Consider the following 19872-nt stretch of genomic DNA (forward strand, 5'->3'; position numbering starts at 1 on the left):
GGATTAAAAAAAATGAATTGACATACGATTAGATTGTCATGTGTCCCATTTTTAAAACATAATTACTCAGAGTGCTTTGTTTTTTGTTTTATTTTTTATTTTGTTATTTTTTTTTCTAAGTGCATTGATGATGATAAAAGTGTATGGAGACACTGCATAAAAAACTTGATTTTGCTTTTTTCTGTTGATTTTGACTTATAAACCATAAGTATAGTTTTTTTAAATTAATAATGGTGTGAACTGAGTATTTTCATATGAAGAAAAAAGAGTAAATGGGAAAAAATTTGAGAAGGTGTGCTAAGTGATAAAGCAAATTTTTAAAGAGAAAATAGTCTAAGAAAATGAGATTTTTAAGAAAGGGAAAGAAAATTTATAGGAAGTAGAATATAATTTTCATGATGAAAGGAAATAAAAATCAAAAGACATGAATGTGTGATAGAAGAGCAGGATGTTTAAGAATTTTATATTGTGCAAAAAGAGAAACTGTTGCATGGATTAAAAGTTCAAGGTATGGAGACTGAATAATTAAGGACATAAGTTTTTGAAGGTGTTACTGAAGGTTTAAAAGAGGTGTAGTGTGCATAAAGGACACTGATAAATTATTTGATAACGTTTTGAATGCCAAGTTGAAACTCAGGCCCATGAATTTGCAAAACACCAATCCTCCTCTATATTCCATAGAATGCTGGTATAGGAGAAAAAAAGTAAATAATTGTTACAGGAGAAAAGTTACATAGGATGTGATATTTAATTTTAAAATGTGGGTTAAAAATCAGAGTGTTTAAGGGTTGTGATGAGAAAATGGCAGTGGAATTGGAAGAACCCAACCTCACCTCACTGTACAAACACAGCAAGATAACTATTAAATCATTCTAAATGCCCCAGGAATCAATCTGAAGACTGACAGAACAAATTCCACAGCTAAAAGGAGAGAAGAGGTCACATTGAAGAAAGTAGAAGAGATGGTGGCTTATGGGAGAAATGAGTCACAGGTACTACAGAGGGGAGGGCACCATCATTGCAGATAAGGTAAAAAGAGAGTAGAGCACAGAGGGAAATGAACAAGAAGAACTTTTCCCCAAAGCCATTGGTTGGGAAAGACAGGTGCTGAATTTCATGAGTTCTTGTAACCAGCAGGGCTTAAAATCTAGAGTTAAAGGTCAGTGGTCCTAGACGGGATGGAGACCAGAGGGCACTGTGCTGTGATGGATATAAGGCAGGCAGACAACACAGGTACAGATGGCATGAGGGTAGTGATTTGAATAATGCCTAGGGAACACAGTGGTGATATTATTCTCTCTTTTTGGAGCATATCCATGAGAGGCAGCATTCATGGAGACACCAGTCTGGGGACAAAGGAGCTGGCTGGAACCCTTTCCCTTCCCTAAATCTCAGCATTAACAAAGAACCACCCTTGGGAAGCAACACAGCACTAACAAAGGCTACTTAACTTGCTTACACCAAGTCCCACATGCCTGTGCTCTGCCAGTACATCCTTTTTAAGTCAGACTTGCTTAGTTCAAGCACAGTGGAACTCTTAGCCATAAAACCAGAAGAAAGCACTGCTCACAACACTGCTACCAACCAGAGAGTTCTGCAGGGCTTTAGTTTAGTGGAACTAGCATCAGGTCTCCTTTAACACTCGCTCCATTCTGGCCAGGGACAAAACACTGCCCATTGTAAGCAAGGAGAGCCTCTGCAGATGACTAGCCTAAAGGAGAAAGTAGCCCAATCACAATAGCAGGCCACACACAAAAACACACCACAGACTCTCTGAAGCATCAGGCCCTGGACACTGCATGACTTTTTCTTCACAAAGCTATTATTCTCAGGAGCAAGAAACATGACCAGTTTTTTTAACAGAGAGAAGAGGGCAGAGACCTAGAAAAATGCCAAAATGGAGGAATTCATCCCAAATGAAAAAGATAAGGCCATGGACAGAAGTCTAAGCAAAACAGATTTATGTACCATGCGTGGTGGATAATTTAAAGCAGCAATCATAAGGATACTCACTGGGCTTGAGAGAAAAATGGAAGACAGGGAGATACTTACCACATAGATTAAAGAGCTGAAAAAGTAGCAGTCAGAAGTAAAGAATGCAACTACGGAGATTGTAAACCGGTTTGATGCAATGCACAAGAGGCTAGAAGAAGGAGAGAAATGAATTAGAGATATAGAAGACAAAATAATGGAAAATAAGCTGAACAAAATAGAGACAGAAGAATCATGCAACATGAGAAAAGACTTAGGAACTTAGTGACTTCATTTGTATTATAGGAGTACCAGAAGAAGAGAGAGACAAGGGTTTAGAAAATATATTTGAAGAAATAATGGCTGAAAATTTTCCTAATCTGGGAAAGGAAACAGATAACCAAATTCAGTAGGCACAGAGAACTGCCATCAAGAACAAGACATATTATGATTCAATTTGTAAAAAGTAGTGATAAAGAAAAATTCTTAAAAGCAGCAAGACAAAAGAAGTCCTTAACTTACAAGGGAAGACTGGTAAGTCTGGCTGGAGATTTCTCAATAGAAGCCTGGCAAGTGAGAAGGAATACCATAATATATTCAAAGTGCTAAATGGAAAATATCTGCAGTCAAGAATATTCTATCCAGCAAGGCTAACACTCAAATAGAATGAGAGATAAAGAATTTCCCAAAGAACAACTAAAGGAGTTTGTGACCACTAAACCAGCTCTGCAATAAATTTTAAGGGGAGTCTGTGAATGGAGAAGAAAAACCAAAAGTGACAAAGAGGATCAGAGAAAATCTCCAGAAACAACGATAAAACAAGTAATAAAATGGTACTAAATAGGAGCACCTTGGGGCTTCAGTCAGTTAAGCATCTGCCTTTGCTCACGTCAGGATCTCAGGGTCCTGGGATAGAGCCCTGTGTCAGGCTCCCTGCTCAGCAGTGAGTCTGCTTCTCCCCCTGCCCCTCACCCCCACTAGTGCTCTCTCTTCTTCTGTCTCTCAAACAAATAAATATTTTTTAAAAAGTCACTAAATACACATCTATCAATAATTATTCAGAATGTAAGTGGACTAAATGCTCCAATCAAAAGATATAGGGTGTCAGAATGGATAAAATAATAAAACCCATCTAAATGTTGCCTACAGGAGATTCATTTTTGACCTAAAGACACATTCAAATTTGAAGTGAGGGATGGAAATGTATGTCATGCAAATGGATATCAAAAGAAAACAAAAGTAGCAATACTTATAAGGGACAAGCTAGGCTTTAACACAGACTGTAACAAGAGATGAATAGGGTATTACATCAAAATAAAGGGGACAATTCAACAAGAAGATCTAACAATTTTAAGTATTTATGTACCCAACATGGAACACCAAATATATAAAACAATTAAAAACAAACATAAAGGAACTAATTTCTGACAATACAACAATAGTAGAGGTCCTTAATACACATTTACATCAATGAACATATCATCTAATAGAAAATAAACAAGGAAACAAGGAGTTTGAAAGACACAATTGACTAGATGAATTAAACAGATATATTCATAATGTTCCATCCTAAAACACCAAAATACACGTTTTTTTCCAAGTGCATACAGGACATTCTCCAGAACAGATGACATATTAAGTTACTCATCAGGCCTCAACAAATACAAAACAAAAACAAAAACAAAAGCAAACAAACAAAAAACAAAACAAAAACAAACAAACAAACAAACAAAATACCGCAATAATATCATGCATATTTTCAGACCACAACACGGTGAAACTTGAAGTCAACCACAAGAAACAAATTTGGAATGACTGCAAATATATGAAAGTTTAACATGTTAATAAACAATGAATGAGTCAATGAGGAAGCCAAAGAAGAAATTTTTAAAAATACATGGAAATAACTAAAAATGAAAACACAACGGTCCCAAACCTTTGGGATATAGCAAAAACAGTCTTAAGAGTGAAGTATATAGCAATACAGGCTTATTTCAAGGAACAAGGAAAATCTCATAAACAGTCTAACCTTACACCTAAAGAATCTAGTAAAAGAACAACAAATGAAGCCTAAAGTCAGCAGAAAGAAGGAAATAAAGAGTAGAGGAGAAATAAATGATATAGAAACTAAACAATAATAACAATAATAATAACAATAACAATAATAGAACAGATCAATGAAACCTAGAATTTGTTCCTTGAAAAATTAATAAAATTGAAAAACCTCTCTCCATTATCAAAAAGAAAAGAGAAAGGAACCAAATAAATAAAATCACAAATTAGAGAGGAGACATGACAACCAACACCACAGAAATACAAATAATAATAATAGGATATTATGAAAAATTATATGTGAACAAACTGGACAACTTAGAAGAAATGAATGAATCCTTATAAACATTTAAACTACCAAAACTGCAATAGGAAGAAGAAATAGAAAACTTTAAAAAATTGATAAGCAGAAAAGAAACAATCAATAATTAAAAAACTCCCAAGAAACAAAAGTCTAGGTCCAGATGTCTTCACAGGCAAATTCTAGGTAAATATAAAACACAAATATATATGTATCTTTCTTATAATTCATTTTTTCTATCTGATTTTGAAAAGCAACTACATAAAGCAATAATTATAAATTAAATTGATGATACATAATGCATAAAGATATGATTTACCACAATAACAGTAAAACAAAAAGGGTGGAGTTATGTAGGACCCAAATTTTTGTACACTATTGAGATAAAATTGCTGTTAATATAAACCAAGTTTTTATAAATTAACATGTTAGTTGTAATTCCCATTGAAAGAACCAAGAATATAAGCTAAAATTATATAATATGATAACAAAAAAAAGAACAGAAATGGCACCTTAGGCAATATTAGTTTCATGCAGTGAGGGCATAAATAGAGGCATTGGTGGGAGAAATAATATACAGTGAAGAAAAAACAAAATTGCAGAAAGTCTACTTTGTTAGTATTACATTAAATGTAGACGATTAAACTGTTCAATAAAAGGCAAATTGGAAAAAGGATTAAGAAAAATATGATCCAGTTACATATTTTCAATCAGAGACTCACTTTAGCTTTAGGGATGTAAATTGGAAATAAAGCACCATGTGAACAATAAGCAAAGGAGAGCTAGAGTGGTCATACTAATATCACAAAGTATACTTTAAGTTAAAAGTTGTTACAAAAGATTAAAAAAATTATATAATGAAAAAGCATCAGTCCATAGATAAGATATAGCATTTATAAATATATATGTATCTAACAGTAAAGCCCTAAAACACATCAAAGAGAAACTGACATAATTAAAGGGAGAAAAAAAAAACAGCATAACAACAGTAGTTGGAGATTTCAATGCCCCACTTTCAATATATAGGTAAAACAACTAGATTTAATATTAATAAAGAAATTGAAGATATTTGGGTGCCCAGGTAGCTTAGCCTTTGGGTGGCTGCCTTCATCTCAGGTCATGATCCTTGAGTCTTGGGTTAGAGTGACGCATTGGCCTCCTTGCTGGGGGAGGAGTCTACCCCCTCTGACCCTTACCCCACTTGTCTTCTCTCTCTCTTTCTCCCTCTCAAATAAATAAATAAAATATCTTAAAAAGAAAGGAAATTGAAGACTTTATTAATCAACTATACTAATAGACATCTATGGAACACTCCACCCAACAATAGCAGAATATACATTTCAAGATAGATAATATGTTAGAACACATCTTAATAAATCAAAAAAATAACATCTTAAAAAGCATTTCATTTTATCACACTGAAAGGAAATTAAAAATCAATATAAAAATCAAATTTGGGAAACTTACAAATATGTAGAATTAAACAACACACTTATAAACAACCCATGGGTCAAAGAAGAAATACAAGAAGTTAGGAAATACTTTGATATGAACAAAAATTAAAATGCAAAGCACTGAAATGTATGGTATGCAGCAAAAGCATAGCCAAGAGAAATTTATAGCGATAAACATCTACATTAAAAAGGAAAAAAGTAAGATCTCAAATCAGTACCCTAAATGTCACCCTAAGACACTGTGGGGGAAAAAAAAGAACAAATAAATGTAAAGCAAACAGGAAGAAGGAAATAATAAAGATTAAAGTGGAGAGACAATAGAATAGAAAATAGAGAAAATAATAGAAACAGAAGCTGGTTTTCTGAAGATTAGCAGAAGTGACAAACATTCAGCAAAAAAGAGAGGACTCAAAAACACTAAAATCAGGAAAGGAGGAGGAGACATTACTAAAGCTTTACAGAATAGAAAGGAATAGAATAGAATACAGAATAGAAAGGAATAGAATAGAATACAGAATAGAAAGGAATATTATAAACAAATGCTGATAAAGTAGATCAACTCAATGAAGTGAACAAATTCTTAGAAACACTGAAGTGACTCAGGAAGAAATAGAAAATATCAATATACCTATAATAATAGATTGAGTTAGTATTAAAAAAAAAAACTATTAAAAAAAAACCAACCCAGATGGTTTTGCTAGTGAATTCTACCAAAGTTTTGAAGCAAAAAATTAATACCAATCTTTCACAAAAACAGGAGGAACACTTTTTAACTCAATCTATGAAGCCAGATACCAAAGGCAGAGAAAGACATCACCAGAAAACTACAGACCAATAGTTCTTATGAATACAGATGCAAAAATCATCAACAAAACACTAGTAAACTTAATCCCGCAGAATATTAAAAGGATTCTACACAATAACAAAGTGGGATTTACCCTAGAATGCAGAATTGGTTCAGCATACAAAAACCAATCAATATAATATACCATATTAAGAGAATGAAGAGAAAAAAATACAATACCATCTCAAAGGATGTAAGAACATTTTTGACAAAATCCACTGTCTTCTCTTAATTGAAACAAAACATTTAACACACTAGGTATAGAGGCAATGTTTCAAACTATTGAAGACCCTTTATGAAAACAACACCATATTAAATGATGAGAAGTCTCAAATCTTTCCTCTAAGTCCAGGAACAAAAAGTATATCCACCCTCACCACTTCTACTCAGCAATGCACTGGAGATCTATACAGTGACAAGAAAAAATTGTGCATGTATTCAAGTGAGTAAATGAATAACCACAACTGAAATATGTTTTGCCATCTTTAAGGTCCAGAGTCCAGAGTCGCCTTGTTTCTGGAATAAGTCCATATTCCACCTAGCTACGGAGAGCAGGATCAAGATACATTCATGTTACTGATGCATGTAACTGAGGCTTCTGTCTGACCCAGGATATTGCCCTGAGTGGTATAATCACTCGTCTCTGTGCTTGTGTAAGGAACCCAGAGACATTTTAGAATTCTGCCAAGACAACTCAGAACGAGTGACCAGCCTGAAAAGGACTCCTTCCTGAAATGGTGACTCAGCAAATAGCTCAATATACGAATGCAAGTGTGAATGAAGAGACATGTAAAAGTAAGTTTTACTTTTGTTATTTCTATTATTTGGTGTGTGTGTGTGTGTGTGTGTGTGTGTGTGTGTACGCCCACATGTCCAATGTTCCTAAGAAAAGTATTTGAGCCACAAAGAGCAGACACCAGGGTACAAGAGCTTAGGTCTGTTATTCTCTCAGGTCTGGTCAACCTGACTTCTCATTTCTTCTCATTCCCTAATTAAAATTGTTCCACAGTTCTCAGTTCAATAACCTCTCTCATTAGATATTCCTTTCTTTCCATCTGATTCTTTTCTCATTTTTGCCCACGCAGTCTAAATTTGGAAAGTCTCTCGGCCCCTATATTTTTCCTCTTCTATTAGTAATGTTCCTGGGTCAGATGCTTTCTGTGTAGTTTAAATTTTTTTCCACTCTCTACTCCCACAATCCCAAGTCCTAGTTTACTCCAGTCCATTCTTTTTTGTATGTCACTAGATAGCATTTATTTCTAAACTATGTCCAGGAATTGGCATTTAATATGTATCATATTTACGTTCTAAAGTTTGAGAAAGATGACCTAATAGAATTAAAAACCAAAACTTTCTTACTGGCCACTCTGTGTAATAATGAAATAAAAGCTTTTTTAATGGAACACATTGCTGTGGAATTCTAAAAAGCTATTAATATTCATGGTGAATACGTTTTAATGTGCACCAACTGGGGCTTTTTGAATTAGAGAAGAGATCCAACTTATACTGACAATAGTTCTGATTCACAGTAAGTTCTTTAAAAATCAATGTATAATAAGACTACGAGTAAGTGAGTAACTACATAATCAACTATCCAGATACAGAATGGAAAAATTCATTCAAGTATCATTCAAGTTATACTTGCATAGAATTTATATTATGCTCTAAAAATGCTTCATGCAAGAATATGGGATTGGACCGCTTTGGTGTTAACTTTAAAATTTTATTTGCTTTGTAAGATTTAAAACAAAACAAAACAAAACACTGTTTCCTTTTTTCCTCTATAAGTTGTGTGAAACATAGTGGTGTAAACTTTCTCCTATGTTTTATTGTTTTATATATAAGACCATATCTTACACAAAAGCATTTTTGCTACTATTGACTAATATATTTAGAACCTTAGGCAAATATAACAGGATTGGATATATAATTCGTCACATTCTCCTCCTCAATGATAATTCCATATCACTTTTGAAATTTAAGACAAAATCTTGCTAGATCTTGCCCTTTTTATGTCTGAGTAATAGAGAATAGATGGATAACCCATTTTTTTTCCATTCATCTATTCATGAACACTTGGGTTGCTTCCATATCTAGGCTATTGTAAATAACGCTGCAATAAACATAGGGCTGCATATATCTTTTCTAATTACTGTTTTCATTTTTCTTGTGGAAATATCCCATAAAATTACTGGATGATAGGGTAGTTATATTTTTTGTTTTTTGAGGAACATCCATACTGTTTTACAGAGGCTACAGCAATTTATATTCTCATCAACAGTGAACAAGGATGCTTCTTTTTCCATATCCTTGTCAACATTTGTTATTTCTTTTCATTTTTATTTTAGCCATTCTAATTGGTGTAGGTGATATCTCCATATGGTTTTGACTGGCATTTCCATGATGATTAGTCTTCTAAAGAGCATCTCCACATGCATCTGCTGGCCATCCCGATGTCTTCTTCAGCAAAATGTTTAGATCCTCTGAACATTTTTTATTGATTTTTTTTGGGGGGGGGATTGGTGTTAAGTTGTAGAAGTTCTTTTTTCTTTTAACTTATTTTGTTTAAATTCAAGTAGGTAACATATAATGTATCATTAGTTTCAGATGTAACTTTCAGTAATTCATAAATTGGTTATAAATTCTTTGTATATTTTGGACATTAGCTACATCATTATTAGCAATGTCTTCTCCCCCTCAATAGGTTGCCTTTTTGGTTTTGAAAATATTTGTATTAAGCTTTTCATTTTAATTCCAATGTAGTTAATATACAGTGTTATACTAGTTTCAGGTGTACAATGTAGTGATTTAATAATTGTATCCTTATCTCAGTGCTCATTGTGATAGGTGTATTCTAACCCCCATTACCTAACTCACTTATCCCCCCATGAAACTCTCTCTGGTCACCCTATGCTATTTCTCTATTGTTATTTTTTGGTTTGTCTCTCCTTTTTCTTGTTTGCTTCTTAAATTCCACATATTAGTGAAATATTATGGTATTTGTCTTTCTTTGAATGACTTACTTCATTTAGCTTATACTCTTCTACCTCTATTCACATTGTTGCAAATGGCAAGAGTTCATTCTTTTTTATGGCTAAATAGTATTTCCGTGTGTGTGTGTGTGTGTGTGTGTGTGTGAGATTCCCTAGTATGTGTACGTGTGTGTGAGTGCATGAATTTTTATTTTGATGTAGTCCCAATAGTTTATTTTTGTTTTCATTCTTCTTGCTTCAGGAGATCTATCCAAAAAACTGTTGTGGCCAATGTCAGAGAATTTCTGCCTGTGCCATCTTCTACAATTTTTATGGCTTCTTTTCTCACGTTTAGGTCCTTAATCCATTTTGAGTTTATTTTTGTGTATGGTGTAAGAAGTGGTCCTGTATCATTCTTTTGCATATAGCTGTCCAGTTTTCCCAACACAATTTGTTGAAGAGATTGCTTTTTCCCACTGGATACTGTTTCCTGCTTTGTCAGTTAATTGGCCATATAATTCTGGGTTTATTTCTCTATTTTCTATTCTATTCTAATGATCTATGTGTCTATTTTTATGCTAGTACCATTGTGTTTTGATTATTACAGCTGTGTAGTGTAGCTTGAAATCTGGGATTATGATACCTTTGGTTTTCTTCTTTCTCAAGATTGCTTTGGCTCTTGAGTGCCTTTTGTGGCTCTGCACAAATTTTAGGATTACTCTAGTTCTGTGAAAAATGTTGTTGGTATTTTTATATGGATTTCAAGAATTTGTAGATTCCTTTAGGTACTATAGGTATTCTAACAATATTAATATTTCCAATTCATGAAATATTTTTTTCCATTGGTATCATCTTTAATTTTTTCATCAGTGATCTATAGTTTTTGGAGTATAGGTTTTTTATTTCCTTTATTAAATTTATCCTTAGGTATTTTATTATTTACTTTCAACTGTAAATGGGATGGTTTTCTTTATTTCTTTTTTCTGCTACTTATTTTTAGTATATAGAAATGCAACAGAATTCTGCACCTTGTTTTTGTATCCTGTGATGTTACTGAATTAACTAAATAATCACTGTAGTTTTATAATGGAGTTTTCAGGGTTCTCTCTATATAATATTAAGTGATCTGCAATTGGTGAAAGTTTTACTTCTTCCTTATCGATTTGGATGCCTTTTATTTCTTTTTCTTGATTGATTGCTATGCTTAGGACTTCCAGTACCATGTTGAATAAAAATAGTGAGAGTGGACCTCCTTGTTCTACTTGATCTTAGAAGAAAAAAGCTCTGTTTTTCACCATTGAGTATGATGACAGCTGTTAGTTTTTCATATATGGCCTTTATTATGTTGAGGTATGTTCCCTTTGCACTTACATTCTTTTTTTTTTTTTAAGTTTTTATTTTTTATAAACATATATTTTTATCCCCGGAGTACAGGTCTGTGAATCACCAGGTTTACACACTTCACAGCACTCACCAAAGCACATACCCTCCCCAATGTCCATAATGCCACCCCCTTCTCCCAAACCCCCTCCCCCCAGCAACCCTCAGTTTGTTTTGTGAGATTAAGAGTCACTTATGGTTTTTCTCCCTCCCAATCCAATCTTGTTTCATTGATTCTTCTCCTACCCACTTAAGCCCCCATGTTGCATCACCACTTCCTCATATCAGGGAGATCATATGATAGTTGTCTTTCTCTGCTTGACTTATTTCGCTAAGCATGATACGCTCTAGTTCCATCCATGTTGTCGCAAATGGCAAGATTTCATTTCTTTTGATGGCTGCATAGTATTCCATTGTGTATATATACCACATCTTCTTGATCCATTCATCTGTTGATGGACATCTAGGTTCTTTCCATAGTTTGGCTATTGTGGACATTGCTGCTATAAACATTCGAGTGCATGTGCCCCTTTGGATCACTATGTTTGTATCCTTAGGGTAAATACCCGATAGTGCAATTGCTGGGTCATAGGGCAGTTCTATTTTCAACATTTTGAGGAACCTCCATGCTGTTTTCCAGAGTGGCTGCACCAGCTTGCATTCCCACCAACAGTGTAGGAGGGTTCCCCTTTCTCCGCATCCTCGCCAGCATCTGTCATTTCCTGACTTGTTGATTTTAGCCATTCTGACTGGTGTGAGGTGATATCTCATTGTGGTTTTGATTTGTATTTCCCTGATGCCGAGTGATATGGAGCACTTTTTCATGTGTCTGTTGGCCATCTGGATGTCTTCTTTGCAGAAATGTCTGTTCATGTCCTCTGCCCATTTCTTGATTGGATTATTTGTTCTTTGGGTGTTGAGTTTGCTAAGTTCTTTATAGATTCTGGACACTAGTCCTTTATCTGATATGTCATTTGCAAATATCTTCTCCCATTCTGTCAGTTGTCTTTTGATTTTGTTCACTGTTTCCTTTGCTGTGCAAAAGCTTGTGATCTTGATGAAATCCCAATAGTTCATTTTTGCCCTTGCTTCCCTTGCCTTTGGCGATGTTCCTAGGAAGATGTTGCTGTGGCTGAGGTCGAAGAGGTTGCTGCCTGTGTTCTCCTCAAGGATTTTGATGGATTCCTTTCGCACATTGAGGTCCTTCATCCATTTTGAGTCTATTTTTGTGTGTGGTGTAAGGAAATGGTCCAATTTCATTTTTCTGCATGTGGCTGTCCAATTTTCCCAGCACCATTTATTGAAGAGGCTGTCTTTTTTCCATTGGACATTCTTTCCTGCTTTGTCGAAGATTAGTTGACTGTAGAGTTGAGGGTCTATTTCTGGGCTCTCTATTCTGTTCCATTGATCTATGTGTCTGTTTTTGTGCCAGTACCATGCTGTCTTGTTGACGACAGCTTTGTAATAGAGCTTGAAGTCCGGAATTGTGATGCCACCAACGTTGGCTTTCTTTTTCAATATCCCTTTGGCTATTCGAGGTCTTTTCTGGTTCCATATAAATTTTAGCATTATTTGTTCCATTTCTTTGAAAAAGATGGATGGTACTTTGATAGGAATTGCATTAAATGTGTAGATTGCTTTAGGTAGCATAGACATTTTCACAATATTTATTCTTCCAATCCAGGAGCATGGAACATTTTTCCATTTCTTTGTGTCTTCCTCAATTTCTTTCATGAGTACTTTATAGTTTTCTGAGTATAGATTCTGTGTCTCTTTGGTTAGGTTTATTCCTAGGTATCTTATGGTTTTGGGTGCAATTGTAAATGGGATTGACTCCTTAATTTCTCTTTCTTCTGTCTTGCTGTTGGTGTAGAGAAATGCAACTGATTTCTGTGCATTGATTTTATATCCTGACACTTTCCTGAATTCCTGTATAAGTTCTAGCTGTTTTGGAGTGGAGTCTTTTGGGTTTTCCACATATAGTATCATATCATCTGCGAAGAGTGATAATTTGACTTCTTCTTTGCCGATTTGGATGCCTTTAATTTCCTTTTGTTGTCTGATTGCTGAGGCTAGGACCTCTAGTACTATGTTGAATAGCAGTGATGATAATGGACATCCCTGCCGTGTTCCTGACCTTAGCGGAAAAGCTTTCAGTTTTTCTCCATTGAGCATGATATTTGCCGTGGGTTTTTCATAGATGGCTTTGAGGATATTGAGGTATGTCCCCTCTATCCCTACACTTTGAAGAGTTTTGATCAGGAAGGGATGCTGTACTTTGTCAAATGCTTTTTCAGCATCTTTTGAGAGTATCATATGGTTCTTGTTCTTTCTTTTATTGATGTGTTGTATCACATTGACTGATTTGCGGATGTTGAACCAACCTTGCAGCCCTGGAATAAATCTCACGTGGTTGTGGTGAATAATCCTTTTAATGTACTGTTGAATCCAATTGGCTAGTATTTTGTTGAGTATTTTCGCATCTGTGTTCATCAAGGATATTGGTCTATAGCTCTCTTTTTTGATGGGATCCTTGTCTGGTTTTGGGATCAAGGTGATGCTGGCCTCATAAAATGAGTTTGGAAGTTTTCCTTCCATTTCTATTTTTTGGAACAGTTTCAGGAGAATAGGAATTAGTTCTTCTTTAAATGTTTGGTAGAATTCCCCCAGGAAGCCGTCTGGCCCTGGGCTTTTGTTTGTTTGGAGATTTTTAATGTCTGTTTCAATCTCCTTACTGTTATGGGTCTGTTCAGGCTTTCTATTTCTTCCTGGTTCAGTTGTGGTAGTTTATATGTTTCTAGGAATGCATCCATTTCTTCCAGATTGTCAAATTTGTTGGCGTAGAGTTGCTCATAGTATGTTCTTATAATAGTTTGTATTTCTTTGGTGTTAGTTGTGATCTCTCCTCTTTCATTCATGATTGTATTTATTTGGGTTCTTTCTCTTTTCTTTTTGATAAGTCTGGCCAGGGGTTTATCAATTTTATTAATTCTTTCAAAGAACGAGCTCCTAGTTTCGTTGATTTGCTCTATTGTCTGTTTGGTTTCTATTTCATTGATTTCTGCTCTGATCTTTATGATATCTCTCCTCCTGCTGGGCTTAGGGTTTCTTTCTTGTTCTTTCTCCAGCTCCTTTAGGTGTAGGGTTAGGTTGTGTACCTGAGACCTTTCTTGTTTCCTGAGAAAGGCTTGTACTGCTATATATTTTCCTCTCAGGACTGCCTTTGTTGTGTCCCACAGATTTTGAACCGTTGTATTTTCAATGTCATTTGTTTCCATTATTTTTTTCAATTCTTCTTTAATTTCCCGGTTGACCCATTCATTCTTTAGAAGGATGCCGGTTAGTCTCCATGTATTTGGGTTCTTTTCAAACTTCCTTTTGTGGTTGAGTTCTAGCTTTAGAGCATTGTGGTCTGAAAATATGCAGGGAATGATCCCAATCTTTTGATACCAGTTGAGTCCTGATTTACGACCGAGGATGTGATCTATTCTGGAGAATGTTCCATGTGCACTAGAGAAGAATGTGTATTCTGTTGTTTTGGGATGAAATGTTCTGAATATATCTGTGATGTCCATCTGGTCCAGTGTGTCGTTTAAGGCCTTTATTTCCTTGCTGATCTTTTGCTTGGATGATCTGTCCATTTCAGTGAGGGGAGTGTTAAAGTCCCCTACTATTATTGTATTATTGTTGATGTGTTTCTTTGATTTTGTTATTAATTGGTTTATATAGTTGGCTGCTCCCACGTTGGGGGCATAGATATTTAAAATTGTTAAATCTTCTTGTTGGACAGACCCTTTGAGTATGATATAGTGTCCTTCCTCATCTCTTATTATAGTCTTTGGCTTAAAATCTAATTGATCTGATATAAGGATTGCCACTCCTGCTTTCTTCTGATGTCCATTAGCATGGTAAATTCTTTTCCACCCCCTCACTTTAAATCTGGAGGTGTCTTCGGGCTTAAAATGAGTTTCTTGGAGGCAACATGTAGATGGGTTTTGTTTTTTTATCCATTCTGATACCCTGTGCCTTTACAGGGGCATTTAGCCCATTAACATTCAGGGTAACTATTGAGAGATATGAATTTAGTGCCATTGTATTGCCTGTAAGGTGACTGTTACTGTATATGGTCTCTGTTCCTTTCTGATCTACCACTTGTAGGCTCTCTCTTTGCTTAGAGGACCCCTTTCAAGATTTCCTGTAGAGCTGGTTTGGTGTTTGCAAATTCTTTCAGTTTTTGTTTGTCCTGGAAGCTTTCAATCTCTCCTTCTATTTTCATTGGTAGCCTAGCTGGATATAGTATTCATGGCTGCATGTTTTTCTCGTTTAGTGCTCTGAAAATATCATGCCAGCTCTTTCTGGCCTGCCAGGTCTCTGTGGATAAGTCAGCTGCCAATCTAATATTTTTACCATTGTATGTTACAGACTTCTTTTCCCGGGCTGCTTTCAGGATTTTCTCTTTGTCACTGAGACTTGTAAATTTTACTATTTGGTGACGGGCTGTGGGCCTATTCTTATTGATTTTGAGGGGCATTCTCTGAACCTCCTGAATTTTGATGCTCGTTCCCTTTGCCATATTGGGGAAATTCTCCCCAATAATTCTCTCCAGTATACCTTCTGCTCCCCTCTCTCTTTCTTCTTCTTCTGGAATCCCAATTATTCTAATGTTGTTTCGTCTTATGGTGTCACTTATCTCTCGAATTCTCCCCTCGTGGTCCAGTAGCTGTTTGTCCCTCTTTTGCTCAGCTTCTTTATTCTCTGTCATTTGGTCTTCTATATCACTAATTCTTTCTTCTGCCTCATTTATCCTAGCAGTGAGAGCCTCCATTTGATTGCACCTCATTAATAGCTTTCTTGATTTCAACTTGGTTAGATTTTAGTTCTTTTATTTCTCCAGAAAGGGATTTAATATCTCTCGAGAGGGTTTCTCTAATATCTTCCATGCCTTTTTCGAGCCCGGCTAGAACCTTGAGAATTGTCATTCTGAACTCTAGATCTGACATATTACCAATGTCTGTATTGATTAGGTCCCTAGCCTTTGGTACTGCCTCTTGTTCTTTTTTTTGTGTCAAATTTTTCCGTCTTGTCATTTTGTCCAGATAAGAGTATATGAAGGAGCAAGTAAAATACTAAAAGGGTGGCAACAACCCCAGGAAAATATGCTTTAACCAAATTAGAAGAGATCCCCAATCGTGAGGGGGGGTAAAAGGGGATAAAAAGAGGTTCAAAAAGGAAGAAAGAAAAAAAAAAAAGAAAAAAGAAAAAAAAAGAAAAGAAAAGAATTAAAAAAAGAAAACAAATAAGAAAAATATAAAAAAGAAAAAAATATATATATTGGATAAACTAGTTAAAAAATGTTAAAAAAGAAAAAGGTAAAAGTTAAAAAAAAATTTACCAGAAGGCAAGAAAAAAAACAAAAAATGAAAAAGAAAAAAGTTAAATTAACTGCAAGACTAAAAAAAATCACAGGGAAAAAGCCATGAGTTCCGTGCTTTGCTTTCTCCTCATCTGGAATTCTGCTGCTCTCCTTGGTATTGAAACCACACTCCTTGGTAGGTGAACTTGGTCTTGGCTGGATTTCTTGTTGATCTTCTGGGGGAGGGGCCTGTTGTAGTGATTCTCAAGTGTCTTTGCCCCAGGCGGAATTGCATCGCCCTTAGCAGGGGCCGGGGTGAGTAATGCGCTCGGGTTTGCTTTCAGGAGCTTTTGTTCCCTGAGCGCTTTCTGTAGAGTTTCGGAGGACGGGAATACAAATGGTGGCCTCCTGGTCTCCGGCCCAGAGGAGCCGAGAGCCCAGGGCCGCACTCCTCAGTGCGCCCTCAGAGAACAGCGCCCAGTTACTCCCGTCTGCCTGACCTCCGGCCGCGCTCCGAGCTCACCGAGCCTGCGACCAGTTCAAGGTAACACCGAGCTGTGAGCTTACTGTCGGCTCTGTCTCTGTAGCCGGCTTTCCCGTTCCAATACCCGCAAGGTCTGCGACACTCAGACACCCTGATCCTTCTGTGACCCTGCGGGACCTGAGGCCACACTGACCCCGCGTGGGCTTCGCTCTGGGCAGCCTCTGGAGCGATGTCCCTCAGCGGAACAGACTTTTAAAAGTCCTGATTTTGTGCTCCGTTGCTCCGCCGCTTGCTGGGAGCCGGCCCCTCCCCCCGGGGTCTATCTTCCCATCGCTTTGGATTCACTTCTCCGCCGGTCCTACCTTTCAGAAAGTGGTTGTTTTTCTGTTTCCAGAATTGCTGTTCTTCTTCTCTTCGATCTCCCGATGGATTTGCAGGTGTTTGCAATCTTTAGATAAGCTATCTAGCTGATCTCCGGCTAGCTGAAGTAGTCTCAGCCTGCTACTTCTCTGCCATCTTGACTCCTCCCCTGCACTTACTTTCTTGAGAGATTTTGTCATGAGTGGATAATGTACTTTGTCCAATGCTTTATCTTACATCTTTTGAGATGATCATATGATTTTTATTTTTTGTCTAGTTAATTTGATGTATCATGTTGATTTATTTGCAAATGTTGAATCACCCTTGCATTAATGGAGCAAATCCCACTTAATCATGGTGAATAATTATTTTAACATATTGTTGGATTCAGTTTGCTCTGAGTTTGTTGAGAATTTTTGTGTCCATGTTCATTAGAGATATGGGCTTCTAGTTTTCTTTTTATGTAGTGTCTTTCTGGTTTTAATATCAGAGTAGTGCTTTTCTTGTAAGATCAATTTGGAAGGTTTCCTTCCTCTTTTATCTTTTGGAATAGTTTGAGAAGAAATACTATTCACTCTTTTATAAATGTTCAGTAGATTTAATCTGTGAGGTCGTCTAGTCCTTGACTTGATTACTGATTCAATTTCATTGCTAGTAATTAGTCTGTTCAAATTTTTAAAATTTATTCTGGATTTAGTTTTGGAAGTTTCTAAGTTTCTAGTAATTTATCCATTTCTTCTAGCTTGTCCATTTTTTTTGAATATTAGTTTTCATAACATTATCTTATTTGTTATTCTTTGTTATTCTGTGGTGTTTTATTGTTTTCAGACTACAGATCTTTTATGTTTTTGGCTAGGTTTATCCCTACATATCGTACGGTTTTAATGTAAGTGGGATTAATTCCTGATATCTCTTTCTGCTGTTTTATTATTAGTGTATAGAAATGAAACAAGTTCTTTACTTTGATTTTGTATCCTAATTTTCCTGAATTTATCTATCGGGTCTAGCAACTTTTTGGTGGAGTCTTTTGGGTAATGTATTTGGAATACCATGTCATCTGCAAATAGTGAAAGTTTGGTTTCTTCTTTGCCAATTTAGATTTCTTTTATTTCTTTTTGTTGTCTGATTGCTCACTCTCGGATTTCCAGTACTACGTTAAATAATGGTGGTGAGAATGGACATCCCTGTCTTTTTCCTAATTGTAGAAGAAACGCTCTCAGTTTTTTCTCCATTAAGGATGATATTAGCTGTAGGTTTTTCATATAGTGCCTTATTTTTATGAGGTATATTCCTTCCATCCCTGCTTTATTGAGGGTTTTTATCATGAATGAATGTTGTACTTTGTGAAGTGGTTTTTGCCTATCTATTGAGAGGATCATGTAGTTTTTTTTTTTTATTAATTGTGACATATCACAGTGATTGATTTGCAAGTGTTGAACCACCCTCACAGTCCAAAAATAAACTCACTTGATTGAGGTGAATGATTTTTTCAACATATTGTTGGATTCATTTTGCTGATATTTTGTTGAAAATTCTTGCATCTATGCTCATCAGGGATGTTGACCTATATTCTCCCTTTTAGTGGAGTTTTTCTGGTTTTGGTATCAGGGTAATACTAACCTTGTAGAATGAATTTGGAAGTTCTCCTTCCATTTCTATTTTTTGGGACAGTGAGAAGAACAGATATTAACTCTTTTTGGGGGGAAGATTTCATTTATTTATTTGACACAGGGAGAGATCACAAGTAGGCGAGCAGCAGGTAGAAAGAGAGGAGGAAGCAGGCTTCCTGTTGAGTAGAGAATCTGATGTGGGGCTCAATCCCAGGACTCTGAGATCATGACCTGAACCAAAGGCAGAGGCTTAACCCACTGAGCCACCCAGGCAACCCCAGGTATTAACTCTTTTTTAAATGCTTGGTATAATACATCAGGGAAGCAATCTGGCCCTGGACTTTTGTTTGTTAGGAGATTTTTGATGAATGATTAAATTTCTTTGCTGGTTATCAGTCTATGTGAGTTTTCTATTTCTGCTTCAGTTTTGGTAATTTATATGTTTCTAGGAATATATCTATTTCTTCTAGGTTGTTGAACTTGTTAGTATGTAGTTTTTCATAAAATTCTCTTACATTTGTACTTCTGTGCTGTTGGTTATTATTTCTTCTCTCTCCTTTGTGATTTTATTTATTTGGGTCCATTCTCTCTTATTTTTGATAAGTGATCAATTTTATTAGTTTTTCAACAAACCAGCTCATGGATCTGTTCTATAGTTCTTTGTTTGTTTGTTTTAGTTTCTATATTCTGCTCCAATCTTTATTATTTCCTTTCTTCTGCTGACTTGAAGCTTTGTTTTTCATTCTTTGTCTCGCTCCTTTAGGTGAAAGGATAAGATGCTTATTTGAGATTTTTCTTGCTTCTTGAAGTAGGCTTGTATTGCTATACACTTCCTTCTTAGGTTAGCTTTTGCTGCATCCCAAAAGTTTTGGACCATCTTGTTTTTATTTTGAATTGTTTCTACGTATATTTAAAAGTTTTTTCTTTGATTTTTCTGGATGGCGCATGTATTGTTTAGTAGCAGGTTGTTTAACTCTGTGTATTTGTGGTTTTCCAGATTTTTCTTGTGGTTCACTTCAAGTTTCAGAATATTGTGATGAAAAATATGCATGGTATGACCTCAATCTTTTTGTACTTGTTGGGGGCTGCCC

At 35.7% G+C, this 19872-nt stretch overlaps 1 protein-coding gene across 2 annotated transcripts in view; it reads left to right on the top strand.

Annotated features, from left to right (window-relative positions):
• Window positions 1–7141: 7141 nt before the first annotated feature.
• LOC116588961 (butyrophilin subfamily 1 member A1-like) overlaps window positions 7142–19872 on the top strand; it is a 51232-nt gene continuing 38501 nt past the window's right edge. For both annotated transcript variants that reach the window (XM_032340733.1, XM_032340734.1), the window contains exon 1: window positions 7142–7417. In XM_032340733.1, coding sequence (XP_032196624.1) covers window positions 7357–7417 — 61 coding nt within the window. In that variant the 5' untranslated portion in view covers window positions 7142–7356. The remainder of the gene's footprint in view (window positions 7418–19872) is intronic.

Source organism: Mustela erminea, chromosome 4, assembly GCF_009829155.1.
Source record: "Mustela erminea isolate mMusErm1 chromosome 4, mMusErm1.Pri, whole genome shotgun sequence".
Taxonomy (NCBI): domain Eukaryota; kingdom Metazoa; phylum Chordata; class Mammalia; order Carnivora; family Mustelidae; genus Mustela; species Mustela erminea.